Here is a 17,465-nt window from a genome sequence, read left to right on the forward strand (position 1 = left end):
CGGCGGGCGGCGTCGCGGGCGGCAGCGATCGCGGCTCGACGGTGGAGGTGGAGGCTGGTGGCTGTGGTGGACTTTGAGTTTATTTGATGATGGACTACGAGGACTGGGGGTCAACCGGGAGGCAGGGGGTCAACCAGGCGACGGAGGACCGTGGGCCATCGCGGGGACTGCTGCGTACGGAGGACGCGGCAGGCAGATCCGGATGGTCTTCACGCCGGTGGGTGGAACCGAGGCGTCTTGGACGCTCAGCTCTACCTTAAGCTCCTGAGGGGCGCGTGGTTTTAACCACGTAGTATGACTACAGCCCACTACAGACACCCTCCCTCTCCACACACGTGTGCACACTCCCTCACCCTCTCCTCTCTCCTCTCTCTCTCTCTCTCTCCTCTCTCTCTCCTTGTCTGCTGTCTGCCTGACTCAGGCACTAATTCTGCCGATGCGTGATTGTGTGTGGGCTGCTCCGAGGGGGCCCTGTGCAATCGGATGGGTAGGGAGTCTGTGCCCGGGCGGTGTCCGGTGTGGAGTCTCTCTCTGATCCCACCTGTGGTGTTGGGTGTGAGGTTGTGGCGGCTTCGATCCCAAGGGGGGGAGCTGATCCCACTCATAACCAACTCTCAGGGGCAGTAGGTGGGCGAGCCTCGAGCGCGCTCATCTCGATCGTCAAGGCGTCGCAACGCGCGGTCTTCCGCGGGGGGAGCTTCGTCGACGGGTGCGGGATCGCGGCGCAGTCTGTGCCGTGGCGATGCCTCCGGCTGTTTGCGGCGGGCGGCTTGCTGCTCGCGGCGATGGCAAAAAACTCGTCTCGCTGCACACCAAGGGCTTATGCTCTGGCGAGATGTGAGGCGCATGCGCCCAGGAGGGGAGGGCGCATGCGTAACGACGCTGCTAGAGATGCGTTTCGGGGCCCAGAGATAAAACTTCTGTGATGCCATGCATGACCTAGTAGTGTCCCCAGCTATGGGCGTGTCCACGTTGGAGCCAGGTGTGGTGTGGGCGCGAGAATAGCTCCGCCGTTAATGGAGGCAACCGATGCGAGTCGACTGGTGTGTGTCGTCGTGGTTTCGTATCAAGAATACTCACTCACTCACCCAAGCAAGTGGCAGTGCGCGTCCCGTGTGCGCGTGCCGGTATAAAATCACCTTGCCAACAACATACCTACAACTTCTTTTCGCCTGTGACCACGCGAGTTTCTTTTCGCCTCTTTTCGTGGTGTACCTGTTTAGATGCCAGTGCGCGTAGAGAAAAAAAAACAACCACAGCACGCACTGGCCTCTCGGTGTTGGCAGCGACCAGTCTCCGCAAGCCGAGGCGGGCGGCCTCCCCGCGCGCGAACAGCCCCGCACCACCCTCCCCCTTCTAGCCCCATCCACCCCGCCCGCCCCGCCCGCCCCGCCCGCCCCGCCCTCCAGGACCTGGCCGATACCGCAACCGAGCAAGCGAGCGGCAATGTCGGGCCGCAAGAGCAAGAAGCGGCCGCTCGAGGACGGGTCGGGCGCTCACCCCCCCCCTTCCATTAGCCTGTCGTCGGGCGCGCCCGTCTCGATGAGCGAAGAGCAGCGGGCGCACTGGGAGAGCGACCAGGGCGGCGCGATGGCGGCCCGCCGCGGGTGGGAGCTGGACGTCGTGCGGCTGCTCGGCTCGGCGCGGCTCACCTTCACGGCGGACGCCGCCGAGACGGGCGAGGGCCTCGCGCGAGCGCTCGGCCTCCGCGAGCGCGCCACAAAGCCGCGCAAGCCCGAGGCGCGCTGGTGCCGCGACAGCAAGTCTGGCGCTGCGGCGCGGGCACTCGCCGCGTCGGCCGAGATCGCTCCGGACGGCGCCGACACGAGCTGCCGCGAGGGGTGGCACGCCGCCAGCGGAGAAGTCGAGGGGCAGGGGCACGCGCTGCCGAGCAAGCTGCTCTCCGCGCTGCACGCCGGCAGCGCTGGGTTGGGTGGAGGAGAGGGCACGCCGCGAGCCTCTGCGAGACAGCGGCGCGTTGGTGCCTTGTAGGGAGCCTGGTGGCGGAGGAGGAGCACTCCGAGGCGCTGCTCGAGGCGGTGGTGGCGCTCTCCGTCCCCGATCCCTCCCTGTGGGGCTCGCCGCTGCTGCGCGCCGTCTGCGTCGCTGGACCCGAGCCCCTCCTCAAGGGAGGTGCCGGCTGGGGAGGGGGAGGGGGAAGGGGGCGGGGTGTGGAGAAGGTATGTGTGAGCGCCTCTTCACGTGGTCCGGCTGTGGGCAGGAGGGCGGCTGGGCGGGGGGCGGCGGGTGGAGGTGTGCATGCACGTGTACGCGACGCGGCTGCTCCTCTACCTCATCGCCCACCCCTCCCTCCGCTTGCTCATGGAGCACCTCTCGCCCGCGGCGCCGCCGTCGCCCGTCACCCCGCTGCCGGCCCAGCCGACGCTGTTCGCGTCGCGCGGCGGCGGGGCGGCGCCTCCTTTCTCGCTCGAGGGCGTGCTCAAGAGTTGCGAGCACACCGGGTACCGCGAGGCTGACCAGCCCGAGGGCCTCGCCCTCGCGCTCAAGCGGTACCAGCTGCAGGCCCTCGCGTGGATGGTCGACATGGAGGACGAGACCCTCCTGCCGCGCGGCGTCAACGGGCTCTTCTGGGAGGTCCGGCCGTGGGCGGACGGAGGCAGGTACTACTACTCGCGCGCGCTGGGCGAGATGCGGCTGCAGGCGCCGCCCGTCGCCCTTTGGGGGGAGGGGGGTGGCATCTTGGCGACACCTCGGCGATACCTCGGCGATCCCTCGGCGATACCTCGGCGACACCTCGGCCACACCTCGGCCACACCTCGGCCACACCTCGGCGGTGGCTCTGCGGTCTCTGCAGGCGCCGCCCTTCGCCCTGGGCGGCCTGCTCTGCGACGAGATGGGGTGCGGCAAGACGCTCGAGGCGCTTCGCCCTGTGGAGGGAGGACTCACGGTCCAAGTATGGTGTCACAGGCTCGGCAAGACCCTCGAGGTCCTCGCGCTCATCGTGGCCACCCTCCCGACTTCGCAGACCTCGCAGCCCGCCGCCGCCTCCTCCTCCTCCTCCTCGTCCCCCCCGACGCCGTCGCCGCCGTCGCCGCCGCCGCCCCCTCCCCCGCCCCAGCGGCGCAAGGGCAAGGCGGCTGGCGGGAAGGCAAAGGCAAGGGCGGCGGGCGGCGGCGATGGCGGCAGCGACGCCGACGGCAAGATCCCCTCCCACGCGACTCTGATCGTGGCGCCTCACAACGCTCTGGTGTGGCGGCGGCTCTCTGCGTGTGGACGGCGTCTCTTCACACCGCTGGCGGTGGACAGGTGCCTCCGACGCTGGTGTGCCAGTGGCTCGCCGAGATCCGAAAGAGCTTGGTCGGCGGCGGCACCGGAGGAGGGGGAGGAGGAGGAGGAGGAGGGCCTCGGCTGCGCGTGGCGTCGTACACGGCGGAGCAGGTCTTCCGAGATCACCCGAGATCGCCCCAGATCGCCCGAGATCGCCCGAGATCGCCCGAGATCACCCGAGATCACCCGAGATCGCCCGAGATCACCCGAGATCACCGCGGATCAGGTCGTCCCTCGCGACGCGGCGGGCAAGTGGCGCGGCTCGGCGGCGGCGCTCGCGGCGCACGACGTGGTCGTGACGGCCCACGCTCAGTGGCTCGCGTTCTGACCTCGCGATGAGTGTGGATCAACAGGCGCACGACGTGGTCGTGACGACCTACCCTGCCCTCGACAAGTGTCCGGCGGCTCTTGGCGCGATCGGCTGGCGGCGGATCGTCCTCGACGAGATGCAGGAGCCTAGAGTCGTAATGAGAAGAGGAAGAAGAGTCCTGGTACTCACACGTGCTCGACGAGTTGCAGGAGGTTCGCTCCTCGACTACGGAGCTCGCCAAGAAGTGCGAGCGCCTCTCTGGCCGCCGGCGGTGGATGGTGTCCGGCACGCCGCTCTACGCGTCCCTCTCCGACCTGAGAGGCGAGCTGCACCTCTGCGCGTCTCGGCTCACTCTCGGCTCACTCTCGGCTCACCTTGGCTATCTCTCGGCTCTCTCTCGGCTCACCTCGGCTCACCTTGGCTCACTCTCGGCTCACCTTGGCTATCTCTCGGGCAGGCGAGCTCAACTTTCTGCGCGTCTCGCCCTTTGGCGCGGGGCACGAGGACGGCTTCTGGCACCACGTGATCGCGGGGCCGTGGGAGCGGCGAGACGACGCGGCGCTCGACGCGCTGCAGGTGCTGCTTCGCGCGCTGATGCTGCGCCGCTCGAAGAGCCAGACGACTCTCGACGGCGTCCCCATCCTCTCGCTGCCTCCTCGGACGCTCCGCCGCGAGCCGATCAAGCTGGAGGGCTCCGAGCTCGCATCGTGCGCCCCGCCCCGCCCCGAAGCGGCTCCTCGCGCCTCTTGCTGTGAACGGCGGCTCTTCACGCCTCCAGCTGCGAACAGGTACGCCCTGCTCGAGCAGCTCATCGCCGCAGAGATCCTCCGCACCGGAGCGCTCGCCGACCAGCTGCCAGACGGCGACCCGCAGCAGGGCGCGCGCAGCCGAGGCCAGCAGAGCGCGCGCGGCCGGCTGCTCGTGTCCGGACTGCGCTTGCTGCGCGAGGGCGCGGTGGCGATGCAGCTGCTCTCGGGCGGCGCCGGGTGCACCGAGCAGCTCAAGGCCATCGACGAGATCGCGCGCGCGCAGCTGCAGCACGCCGCGCGCAGCGCCGTGGCGCCGGACGGCGCCGCGCTGCTCTCATTCTCGTTGCGGCAGCTGTCTCCCGCCGAGGCGATCTCCCGCAATCTCCCGCTAGCTCTCCCGCTATCTCCCTCTTGCTCTCCCGCTAGCTCCCCCTCTCTCCCCTCTCTCCCTCTTGCTCTCCCGCAATCTCACGCTAGCTCTCCCGCTATCTCCCTCTCTTTCCCGCCGAGGCGATCACGTTCCTCGGCTCGAGCGACCGCGATGTCTCGCGCAACCAGCACGGCGACCGCTTTCACAACGCGCAGTTCAACCCCGACATGGTGCGGCAGGACAACACGACGCAGCGCGTGCACCAGCGCGCGCGTGCGTACAACACGGAGCCGCTCAAGGAGAAGCTCAAGGGCGCCGAGGCCGAGCTGGCGCTTGCCGGGCCGTCTCTCGTGGGAGAGCGGAGGGTGAGTCATCGACCATTGATACACAGGCCAAGCTGGCGCAGATTGAGGCGCGGGTGGGGGCGCAGACCCGCGAGCGCTGCCGGCTGCTCTGGCACCGCGCGATGGCGTCGGTCACGTCGGGCGCTCTGCTGTGCGGGCGGCAGGTGCGGCCGCGCGGCGCGGAGGCGGAGGAGGAGGAGGCGGCGGCGGCGCTGGAGGAGGAGGAGGAGGAGGAGGAGGAGGAGGAGGAGGGGGAGGAGGGAGGACGTGGAACGGGCGGTGGAGGGGGGGGGGGGGGGGGGGGGGGTGGGCGGGTGGGGGGGGGGGGGGGGGGGGATCGGGGGGGCAGCACGCACTTGCTCTCCTCTCGGGAGGGGGAGGCGGAGGCGGCGCTCGCGGCGGCGGAGGCGGAGGCGCGCGGCGACTTGCTCTCGCTCTCCTCCTCCTCCTCCTCCTTGTAGCTCCTCCCATTTGAATCGTAGGTGTACGGCGACTTGCTCTCGCTGCTGCCGAGCCGGCCGGAGGGGCGGGCGGCGCGCGGGCCCGTCCTCGCCAACGAGAGCGGCGAGGACGTGCCGGTGCTGTCGCAGCCTCAGCCGCTGCACGACTCACCGAGCACGCAGGCCGAGGCCGAGCAGAACCGGCTGCTCAAGGTTGGCGCCCTCAAGGCTGGCGCGACCGCCGACGTGGTCAGCACGCTCGAGGAGGAGGGGCTGGGCGTCGGCGGCTTCGTGCGCATCCGAGGCGAGAGACACCACAGCAGCGCCTCCGCCTACAGAGTGAGGCGACTCACGACATGGCTGACTCGCAGGCGACGCGCAGCAGCGCATCCCCGATGGCTGGGTGCACAACAGGCGCCAGATCTCGGCCCGATCTCGGCCAAGATCTCGGCCTGATCTCGGCCGACAGCTGGGTGCGCCGCAGGCGCGTCCTCGTCGCCGAGCCGCTCGCGGCGGCGTGTCGGGCGGCGGGGCTGCTGTCGGTGCCTCACGGCGCGGCCGGCCACGCGCCCCTCTCGGTCAGCTCGCTCTCTGCCACCGTGCGGCCCAAGATGCGCGACGATGACGCGCGGCGGGAGCGGCAGCGCGCGCGCTCGCTGCGCGCCGCCGCCGCCAAGGCGCTCTTCGCGCCTCTCCGCGCCGCGCGCGACTCTGCGCACGCGCTGGCGCCCCTCGCCCGCGGGCTTGGGAGGGTGTGTGGGCAGCGTCTCTTCACGGGGTGTGTGCGGTGAGCAGGCGCGGTCGCCCGCGGCGTGGCTGGCGAGGCCGGCGCTGCGGTCGCTGGCAGAGTCGGACGCGGCGGCCGCCCTCGGCGCGCGGGACGAGCTGCTCGCGCTGGAGGCGCTCCTCGTCCCTCCCGCACAAGCGGCGGAGGCCGCGGCGGCGCGGGGGGGCGGAGGCGGCGGCGAAGGCGATGCTGCAGGCGGAGGCGGCGGAGGCGGCGGAGGCGGCTCGGCCTCCGCCGCGGCTGCGTCGAGGAAGCGGCGGCCCGGCGGCGCGAGCGGCGGCGCGGGGGGCAAGCGCCAAAAGGCCGACAAGGGGTCCGCGGCGGCGGGCGGCGCGAGGGCCGCAGCCGGAGGGTGCGAGGGGCGCCCTCCGCCGCTGACAGTGGACGAGGTGCGGAGGAGGGTGGCGTCCCTGCTGAGCGCGCGCGCGTCGGAGGCGGAGCACGAGGGCGGTGCTGCGGCGGAGGAGGGCAAGGCGGCCCACGAGGCGGCCTCGCGCCTCTTCGAGAGGCTGCTCGAGGTGCAGCTGCGGGCGGCAGCGCCGGGGTGGAGGCCGACGGCGAGGCTGCACGCCGCCTTCGCGGAGGCGCGATCTCGGACGTACCTCTGCCGACCTCGGCCGTGCCGTACATCGACCTCGGCCGCATCTCGGCTTGCCTCGGCCCAGGCGCCTGCCGCTCTTCTTGCTGCTCGCTAGCCCAGCCGTCCTCCCCGCCGCCCTCGCGCAGGCTCACCCTTCCTGGCACTGGCTGCGCCACTCGGCGGTCCTCCTCCGCTCGCTGCCCTCAGCGGGCAAGGAGCCTCGCCTCGCCTCCTCCCTCCACCTCGCGCTCTCCCCCTTCGCCGCCCCCGGCCAGCCGGACCCGCCCGGCCAGCACGCCGAGCGCGACGGCGACGAAGGCGGCGGAGGCGGAGGCGGAGGCGGGGGAGGGGGAGGGGGAGGCGACGGTGGCGCGCGAGGCGTGCGCGTGCGTGTGGAGGGGCTGGGACCGGGCGAGGCGCTCGTCGACCTTGGCTCTGCTGCGGCGGCCAAGCGGCTGCTCGCGGAGGCTGGCCGCTCCGAGGGGCTGTCCCTCCCTCTGGCGGAGGAGGAGGCGGCGCGCACGCCCAAGCTGGCGGCGGCGAGGGCGGAGCTGGAGGCGGCGGTGGCGGCGCGGGACGCCCTCCGCGGAGACAAGGCTGCGGCGGCTGCGCGGAAGAAGGAGCGGGCCGAACCGGGTGTCGCCCCCCAAAAGGGGGGGACCGCCCCTGCCGCCAAGGAAGGGCGCATTGTTGCCGCGCCACCAAATTTGGGCGGGCGCTTGGGAGGCCCTTGGCCCCCCCCCCCCCCCTGCCACACTTGGCCCCCCCCCTCCCCCCCCCCCCCGCCACTCCTCCGCCGCACCTCGGCCGCACCTCGGTCGCCCCTCGGCCGCACATCGGCCGCGGCTCTGCAGGCGGGCCGGCGCGCGTGGGTGCACGGCTCGCGCGCGGCGGAGGAGGGCGTGGCGCAGGGCCGCGCGCAGCACTGCGGCACTGTCGAGCCGTGCGGCCGACTGAGGCGACGCGTCGCCTCTCCCAAGGCCGTGCTTGCAAAGGCGCTCGCGTGAGCCGGTCCGAGCGATGCCCCCTTTTTTGCACAGGCGGCCGCCGCTCCGCCTCTCGCTGGCCGTGCTCGAGGCGGCGGCGGTGGCGCTGGACGAGCTGCGCAAGGGGCTCGGCGAGGACCGCACCCAGCTGGCCGAGGTGCGGCCGTACGTCGAGAAGCTGCGCCGCGCCGACTCGCTGCAGCTGAGCGAGGATCGGGTCGAGCAGTCTGGCTTCGAGCAGCTGATGACTCTCGAGCGAGGCGAGCCGAGATCACCCGAGATCACCCGAGAGTAGCAGCTGATGACTCTCGAGCGAGGCGAGCCGAGATCACCCGAGATCACCCGAGAGTAGCAGCTGATGACTCTCGAGCGAGGCGAGCCGAGATCACCCGAGATCACCCGAGAGTAGCAGCTGATGACTCTCGAGCGAGGCGAGCCGGCGGCGGCGCCTAGTGGGTGAATGAGTACTTGTGACTGAGCAATGACCTCCTTCTCGAGGCGAGCCGGCGACGGCGCCGTGCCCGATCTGCTACGAGATGATCGGCTCACATGGCCCGCCTGTCTTCACCGACTGCGCGCACTGCTTCTGCAAGCAGCGCCTTGCGCAGCGGATGCCACGCGAGATCACGCGAGATCACCCGAGGTTGCTCGAGGTAGGCAAGCAGTGCCTCACGCAGTGGATGACCGCACAGCGCGTGCTCGGCGTCGAGGCCGACCGCCAGGCATCTCAGCTTCTCCCTCCAGACCTCCGCCGCCCCTCCTCAACCTCTCCCCACCCCCTATTTAGCCTCCTCTCAACACCGATGCCCGACCTCCCCTCATCTCCCCAGACCCCCCCCCCCCCCCTCTCCCCCTTCCCTCCCTCTCTGTCCATCTCTCCCCTCCCCCTTCCCCCCACAGGGAGGGTCGAGCCAGCAGTACCTCTGCCCGTGCTGCCGCAAGCCCTTCACGCAGCGCGAGCTCACCGAGATCGTGCTGCCTCCGCCGGCCAGCGAGGCGGCCGACAAGGCGGGCGGCGGCGGCGACGGCGCGGACGGCAAGAGCGGAGGCAAGAGCGGCGGCAAGAGCGGCGGCAAGAGCGGCGGCAAGAGCGGCGGCGGCAACGGGGCGCGGGGCGCGGGAAGCAGCGGCGCAGGCAGCAGCCGCGGCGGCGGTGGCGGCGGCGGCGGCGGCTGCACCAGTGGCGAGGGCGGCCCGCGGTACGTCGCTGCCTTCACGCTGGAGGAATGCCGCGATCGCTTTCCATTCTTGGGGACGGCGATGCCCCCGCGCGTGCTTCGCTACCCGTCGGTGCCGGCGACGCTGCTGAGCCACATGCAGGCCGCGACCGGCCTGCCGCCCGCGGCATCGGCGCGCTCCCCGGCCTCGAGCGCGACGCTGCCAGGAGCCTTCTCGGAGCCCTCTTCTCGGAGCGTTCCTGTGTAGGCGCGCTCCCCGGCCTCGAGCGCGACGCTGCCGAGCGCAAAGGTCCTGAAGCTGCTGGCGGACCTCGAGGCCTTGGGCGAGGACGAGCACGGGGCCCCTCGCAAGGCGGTGGCCGTCTCGCTCCTCCCCCACCCGCGGTCCCCCGAGGCTAGCCGAGGTATGGCCGAGAGATAGGCCGTCGTCTTCTCCCAGCACCGCGCCGTGGTGCGACACCTCGACTTTGTGCTGGGCGTGCGCGGCGTCTCCCACGTCTCCATCTGCCAGGGCGACCAGGCCGCGGCGCGCGACGGCGCAGTCTCCACGTGGACCGAGACGCCCTCGTGCAAGGTCTTCCTGCTACACGCCGGCGCGGCGGCGGCCGGCCTCACTCTGGTGGCTGCGCGGCACGTCTTTCTGATGGAGCCGTTCATCACGCCGGGCCAAGAGCTGCAGGCGCTCCACCGGTCCGGTCCCACCGAGATGACCCGAGATGACGCGAGATCACCCAAGATCACCCGAGATGCAGGCGCTCAACCGGTGCCACCGCATCGGCCAGTCGCAGTCCGTCAGCTGCACGACGTACTACTGCGAGCGGACCGTCGAGGAGCGGCTGCTGGCCCTCCGCGCGCTCGAGGGGGAGGCGCGGCTCGCCGCCTCGCCGCCGCCTCAAAGGGGCGCGCGGAAGATGCCTCACCGAATCGCACCCGCGGGCGTAGGCGCCGCCACAGCAGCAAGGCGCCGCCGCCGCGGCCGCGGGCGAAGAGGAGGAGGATGAGGGGTCGCTCTCCCTCCTCGAGGGCGGCGCGCTGCCCGCCGTGCCTGGGTCGGCCGGCAACACCTCTGGCCCGGCGCTGTCGTTGCAGAGGCTCTCCTCGTCCGCACATCTCTCTCCTTGCGAGTCTCGCCTCTCTCTCTCTCTTAGGCGCTGTCGGCGGAGAAGCTCCGCTTCCTGTTTGGCTTGTTGGATGCTCCGGCGGATGGTCCGGCGCAGCCGCAGCCGCAGCCGCGCGGAGGCGGCCCCGAGGGGATTGAGGACGACGAGGAGGAGGAGGACGACGACGACGACGACGACGAGGACGAGGAGGACGACGAGTGAGCCAACGAGGCAGGGACTCGAGGCCGGGACGTTGCGGCCGGCGGCGCAGGAATCGCCGGCGGCAGGAGGGGGAAGGGTGGACAGGGGTATTGGCGAGAAAGAGGGGATTGGTGAGCGCAATTCGCGTGCGGCCGACGCTTGGTTGAGCCTCGCGTGTGTTGCCGCAATCGCGTGTCGGGGGGGGGGGGGGCAAGTGCGCCGTGGGGAGCAAGGACGGTTCTGGTCACTGGTGCGCCGCGACGCGGGATTTGGGGCGAGAGGGTGGAGGGAGCGGAGCTGAGAGCGGGTTTCTGCGCAATACGGTGCTCTCGTCTCTGAGACTGGTTCACTGCTCTGGAAAACTATTGAAGTCGCGTGACCACCAAGCGGCATCATGAACCCACGGGCATGATCGCATGATGATGAACCGGAAAATCTTACAGCTAGCAGTCCAGTCGCTAAAGCGTAACTTTACACGGACCGCGGCGGGCGGGGGGGCGGCGCCCGGCGAGAGCCTCCATGTCGTCCGGGTGTGGAGATGCGAGGGTCGCCCCCCTTGCCCCACCACTTTGTGTGTGTCGTGGAGAAATTTACCTTACCTTACCTTACCGTCCGGCGACCGCGGTCTCTCTGCATTGACCATTGTCGCACAGACCACACTGCACACATCTCATGGGTCTCTGCCATATTTATTATGTGCTGTAGGCTGTAGCCCCGCGGGGAAGCGCGGTGTTCGTACATTGTAAAATGCACGCAACCAATGATATGATAGGAACCAATCCTCCCGTCGATTGCAGCTACTCGTCCTCCTCGCTGCCGTCAGAAGAGGCTGGCGTGCTCGGCCGGATCGCCCACACCTCGATCTTCTTAGCGTCTGGTCCGACACGTCCTCTCCGTGGCCTAAGCGGCCGAGTCCGCCAGCGCCCCAGGTAAAGACAGTGCTGTCGGCTGTGAGGGCGAGGCTGTGGACTGCTCCAGCCGACACAGCGACGACCCGCTGGCCAGCGAAGGCCTCGACCTTCTTCGGCACCAGCTGGTTCTGCTCGTCGCTGTGGCCTAACCGGCCCTGACGTCCATCGCCCCAGCTCCAGACAGCGCCGTCGGCGGTGAGGGCGAGGTTGTGGTCGTCTCCAGCCGAGACAGCGACGACGCGCTGCCCAGCTAGGGCCTCGACCTTCTTCGGCAGCAGCTGGTCCTGCTGGTCGCCGTGGCCCAGCCGGCCTTGGTATCCCCAGCCCCAGCTCCAGACGGCGCCGTCGGCGGTGATGGCGAGGCTGTGGTTGGCTGCTGCCGACACAACAACGACACGCTGCCCTGCCAACGCCTCCACCTTCTTCGGCTGCCACTGATTCTGCTCGTCCCCGTTGCCCAAGATGCCAGAGAAACCTTCGCCCCAGCTCCACACAGCTCCGTCGGTGGTGAGGGCGAGACTGTGCATGAGTCCAGCCGACACAGCGACGGCGCGCTGCCCAGCTAGGGCCTCGACCTTCTTCGGCAGCAGCTGGTCCTGCTGGTCGCCGTGGCCCAGCCGGCCAAACAGTCCATGGCCCCAGCTCCAGACAGCGCCGTCGGCGGTGAGGGCGAGGCTGTGGCTGCTTCCAGGCGACACCGCGACGACGCACTGCCCAGCCAGGGCGACAATCTTCTTCGGCTGCCACTGGTCCTCCAGGCCGTGTCCCATGCCCCACCAGCCGCAGCCCCAGGACCAAACGGCGCCGTCCGCGGTGAGAGCGAGGCTGAAGTATTGTGCCGCCGACACACTCACCGCGCGCTCGCCTCCGCGGGGCGAAGGGAGACGGGTCGGCGTCTTCAGCTGCAGCACGCCCTCGCCGTGGCCGAGAAGGCCTGGAAACTCCTCCTCTTCGTCCTCCTCGTCCTCCTCGCCCGCCGCTGCCGCGCCGCACGACGAGAGCCGCCCCTCGCCGTCGATGAAGACGCTGTGCCGATAGCCTGCCGACGCCCTCGCCGGCGTGTTGGCCTCGCGCAGCATGGCATAGAAGCACAGCCACCGCACGGCACAGCTCTCGCCCTCTGGCTGCGCCGGCAGCTCGAAGCCGCGCTCTTGCGCCCACAAGCGGATGCCCTCCAGCGCAAGCGAGGCGTGGAAGAGCAGCGAGACGGCCGCGACGCGAGCGATGTCGGCGGGGTCGCAGCGGGAGACGGCGCGCACGAGGAGGTCCGTGGGGAGGTCGAGGAGGCGGGCGGGCGGCGGCGTCCCTGGCGAGGGAGCGGCGGCGGAGGAGGTGAGGCGGCGCGAGCGGCGCCGCGGCGGGGTGGACATCGCGAGGAAAAGAATCTTACAACAAAACTCCCTCGCACAACACTGGGCACGGGACTGGCGCGCACTGGCACGAACACAGGAAAAGAATTTTACGGCGCCAGGAAAAGAAATGCAAAACATCGGCATATGGTTGCGACCGCCTCCGACCCTTCCATCGTCGACCGCCTCTGGTCCATCCTGCCGTGGCTCTACTGCTGGCACTGGTACGGATCGGCGCCCACGCCGCGCGGGCTGCTCCTCGCGACGCTGGCTTCGATCTGGGGCCTCCGCCTGACCGCCAACTTTGCACGCAAGGGCGGCTTCTCGGGCGGCGAGGACTATCGCTGGGCAGAGATCCGCACCTGGCCCGGCTTCGACCGCGGTTGGGAGGTCTTCAATCTGCTCTTCATCTGCGGGTGCCGCGCTGCCCTCGCCAGTAACCCGCGCGTCGCGGCGTCGCCATACATGCCCCTGCCACCGCCTCTCACACCGCCTCGCTGCTTCACCAAAGCTTCCGCGGCGAGGGCAGGGCGTCCGTGGGGTCCTGTTTAGACGCCCACGGTTCCAGCAGCTCGTCCTCCTCGCCTTCTCGTCGCCCGCGGCGGCGGCGGCCAGCTCGGACGTGCCGCTCAACGCACTCGACGCCGCGGCGACGGCGCTCTACCTCTTGCTGCTCGCGGGCGAGGCGACGGCAGACCGGCAGATGATGCGCTTCCAGACGGAAAAGTACCGCCGCCTGCGCGCCAAGGAGCCGCTCGGCGCCGAGTTTGGCCGCGGTTTCCTCTGCTCTGGCCTGTGGCGCTACCCCCGGCTCCACCGGTTCCGAGAGTGTCGTGTCGACGGCCCGGCCGAGGTTTCCCCGGGCGAGGGCGGTGGCATAGGGTCGCGTCACCTCCCCTCCCCGGGAGGTCGGGCCGGCTCTCCCTGGTCGACGAGTCGCGCCCGCATCCGCGGCCTCTCTATCGTCCTCGGCTCGCCCCTCCCCTCCGCTGGCCCCTCATCGAGCTCGGAGGGCCGTGGCTCCCCTTGCCGTAGATCCCGGTGGTCCGGCTGCCGCCGCGACGGGTCTACCCCCGGTGGGCTCGCACGGCCCGACTCCACTCGCAGAGGCCGAGTCAGCTCGGCCCTCCCCTCCCCCGATAGTTGACTCCAGGCCTCGCCTGGGGCCCTCCGGTCCTGGCCCTCCGGATTGCTGGACGGCCCGCCGTCTCCCCACGGTACCTCCTCCCCCTCGGTCCTCCCCCGGGTACTCCAGCCTCCGACGGGGCGGTTCCGGCCCCCCCAGGCTTCCGCGCGGGTCGGTGCGGTGACGACCACGTCGGCGGCGGGGGCGGAGGCGGCGGAGGGGGGGGTGGGTACGGTGGCGGCACCGGCGGTCGCATCGCTCGGTACAGGGCCTCAGAGGCGGCCCCTCGACCCATCGGCCGCTCCAGCGGTGGTGGCAGAGGCGATTGTGGGGGGGGCGGGTATGGTGGCGGTGCTGGCGGCCGCAACGCCTGGCGCGGGGCCTCGGGGGCGGCCCCCTGCCCCCGCGGTCGTTCCAGACGCGGTTCCACACGTCGGCCGTCTACCACACTCGGGGGGGGGGGGGGCTAGTCCGCGTCTCCCCTCGAGAAGGGAGGGGGCCAGGGCCCGGATTCGCCGACGGCCCCTCCTCTCCCTCCCCCCGCTCCGCACCAGGCCGTAGAGCAGTACTTCGGACCCCACGCCTCACGCCGCCCGCTCCTCGTCACGGCCGTCTACGGCGCCTACGTCCTCATGCCGGTCCTGCTTCTCGTGCGCGTATGGAGCGTGGACGTGTTCCCGAGCACGCCGCTCGCCAAGCGCAAGGAAATTGCCGCGTCGCGACGGCAGCAGATTGACGCAGGAGCCTCCCATCCTTCCCTTTTTAGCCCCCCGCTACCAAGTTGCACTCGTGCGACGTAGCGGGGGGCCACGACTACGTTTACGAAACATAAGTAGTCCCGCGAGGTGTGAATTTGGCCGCCCAGTTATACGGTGAACCTTCTTTTGTAGACCGCTAGGATTGAGAGCAGCCTCGCTCTCAATCCTAGAAGTCGAAGGATTGTGAGCAGCACTCCTCGCAATCGTAGCATCTCTGCGATTGTGAGCCCTTACGCTCGCAATCCTACATCTTCTAGGACTAAGAGCAGCTCCGCTCACAATGTGACTGGTGACACCTACGACTACTACCAGCGCGCTCGCAATCCGAGCAAAGTCTAGGATGCGAGCAGCTTTGCTCACAATCCGAGCAACATGCCTCCGATTGCGAGCAGTAGCGCTCGCAATCCTACATCTTGTAGGACTATGAGCGGCGGCGCTCACAATCGTACCCAAGATCCAAGGATTGCTAGCACACGCACAGAGGGCACTCCCAATCGCTCCAGCCGCGAGCGCTTGTGAGTGAGCGCGCCGGGGGGGTCTCCTCACAATCCAAACGATCGATTGCAAAACCCTGCACCGGGAATTTTTTCTTGACGGCTCAACCCCCGCGGCGTCTGTCGAACAGGCAATTGGTGTGACGCGACCGGCAATGGCTGCAGCACGGTCCACGGGCACCCGGCCCCCGCACGGTATGCAGACGTCTCAGCCGAGCTTCGACCCCACCCGCGGCGAGTGGGGCGGGATCTCGCTCTGCGAGCTGCGATCGTCCCCGGCGACGCTCTCGGGCTGGCCTCTGGACGGTGCGGGCTTCACCGTCGAGGAGATCGTCGGGCGAGGCGCCAACGGCGTCGTTGTGCGGGCGGTGAGCGCTGCGAGCCGGTGGCAGGGTCCCCGCGCGGTGGCGCTCAAGGCAGTGCCGCGCGGGAATAGCAGCGCGCGCGAGCTGGCCCTCATGCTGCGCCTCCGGACCGCCGAGGCCCACGCGAACCGCATCATCCAACTCGAGTCCTACTTCTTCGACCGCGAGGGCAGCCTGCTCGTGCAGGTACTGCCGCTCTTCGACTCGTCGCTCCGCGCCTACATCGACGAGGCGCCGCGTGCCACCGACCCGCTCAGCAACATCGAGCTCGCGCGCAGCGCCGGCCGCCAGCTCGCCACCGCCCTCGCCCACGTTCACCGCCTCGGCATCGTACATCGAGACGTCAAGCCCGAGAATGTGCTGGTCTCGCACCGGCGGGGCAGCGCAGACGGCGCGGACATTATCTGCGTGCTCGCTGACTTTGGCGCCGCGAAGGACCACAGCCGCGGCGCCGCCGAGTCCTCCCCCTCCCTGTGCTACGTCTGCGCCCTCGAGTATCGTGCTCCGGAGCTCTTCTTCGCCGCGACAGACTACACGTGCCCCCCCCTCCCGCGCCCCACGGCCGCGATCTCCGGAGCTCTTCTTCGCCGCGACAACCTACACACCACCCCTCCCCCCCACCCCCCACGGCCGCGATCGCCGCGGGCTGCACGCTCGCCGCCTCTATCCGCCCCCACCCTACGTCCCCGATGCCCACCTGCCGCGAAGGTTCTCGCCCGACATCTGGGGCCTCGGCTGTGTCGTCGCCGACGCGATGCTGGGCGGGCCTCGCCTCTTCGAGACCGACGCCGCCGCCGCCGCGAGCCTCGCCTCCGCGGGGTCGGGCTCGCCCGCGCAGCTGGTCACGCTGGTTGGAAGACTGGGCACGCCGAACGAGGAGGACATGCTGGCGATGAACCCGCGGCTGGAGCGCGACCCGTACCTGTATCGGCTGCTACAGCTGCCTCCGCGGCCACACGAGGACGGTGGCTGGCAGCGACGGCTCACCGATGGCGTCAAGGCCAACCACCCGGGCGGCCGCGCGCGGATGCAGTGGGCCGACGAGAAGGCGGTCGAGGCGCCACTGAACGCTGCCAAGCGGTTTCTGCAGCGCATCTTTGTGTACCGGCCGGGGTTGCGACCATCGGCAGAGGCTTGCCTCGGCCAGCCATTTCTCGCGCGGTGGTCGGGGGGCTGAGACTGTGCTCGACGGGAGAGCGACGAGATGGAGCGTGAGGTGGCATGGCACGCCTTCGTGGCAATACGCCCACGGGGGCCAAGGCGGGGGCGCGGGGAAGCAGCATCAGGTGCGAGAGCAGGAAAGGTGGCGCTTCTGGTCGGGCCGGCTGTGAACACGAATTCCCCAGCACAGGTTTTAGATCAGTATTGGCCGCACGAGGTCAGCGGCGCGCGACGCGCCGCTCTCGCAGGCTGCTTTTGGCTGTTTTCCGCATCGTTTCGCGGAGAGTTTTTGTTTATGTTTTCAGAGACGGTGGGTCCACAGATCCAGAGATCAACGGGAGACGGCCCGGCCGCCTGCGCCAACACGTTCATTTGATTCACGATGAATTGGAAAGCGGCGCGGAACATGTAGAGGCGCCCCCGGGCTACATTCTCCCTAGGTACAGAAAGAGCGTTTTGCATTCATGACAGATGTGTCACACACAGGACCCCACACCACCAGTATTGCCCGCTGGCCTGCCCTGGGGCTCGGCACCCCTCCATCCCCAGATCCACTGACCGTATGCAGCTAAAGATCGTTAGACGGGTGTTCCCTTTCGGTGCTTAGCCTTACAATGGACGTATTCGCATTAGACATCACACGGCGGGCGCTTCCCGTGTGTCGCCACACGGGGGACGCACGCAAGAGGAACGACGTCGACGACGACTGTGAGTCCACCGGGAGAGTGGAGGAGGCCGTCCAAGACGGACGTCCCAAACGCGGGGCTGGGAGGAGGTCAGAACGTCCCCACCTTAACAGGAGTTTGCAAGGGGAGGGGCGCAACGCACACGGGGAGGGGCTGGCTACACGCGACACGGGGGGTACTCTCTCGCACATGGGCGCCGCCTCCCCACATCTCCCCGCATCTCCCCTACATCTCCCCACATCTCCCCACATCTCCCCACATCTCCCCACATAGGCGCCGCCT

At 69.8% G+C, this 17,465-nt stretch overlaps 2 protein-coding genes across 2 annotated transcripts; both read left to right on the plus strand.

Annotated features, from left to right (window-relative positions):
• Nucleotides 1–12,740: 12,740 nt before the first annotated feature.
• Nucleotides 12,741–14,551, plus strand: EMIHUDRAFT_205788 (hypothetical protein; the record flags this gene model as incomplete). Its single annotated transcript, XM_005778076.1, has 5 exons — nt 12,741–13,009; nt 13,146–13,446; nt 13,629–13,658; nt 14,274–14,390; nt 14,486–14,551. 5 exons carry the CDS (start codon nt 12,741–12,743, stop codon nt 14,549–14,551), a joined length of 783 nt encoding a protein of 260 aa, XP_005778133.1.
• Nucleotides 14,552–15,094: 543 nt separating this feature from the next.
• EMIHUDRAFT_354026 (hypothetical protein) lies at nt 15,095–16,823 on the plus strand (the record flags this gene model as incomplete). Its single annotated transcript, XM_005778077.1, has 1 exon — nt 15,095–16,823. A coding segment is annotated over exon 1 (395 nt), but the record flags the coding sequence as incomplete, so codon positions are not given.
• Nucleotides 16,824–17,465: the final 642 nt, after the last annotated feature.

The sequence above is a fragment of the Emiliania huxleyi genome (assembly GCF_000372725.1).
Source record: "Emiliania huxleyi CCMP1516 unplaced genomic scaffold EMIHUscaffold_25, whole genome shotgun sequence".
Lineage (NCBI taxonomy): Eukaryota > Haptophyta > Isochrysidales > Noelaerhabdaceae > Emiliania > Emiliania huxleyi.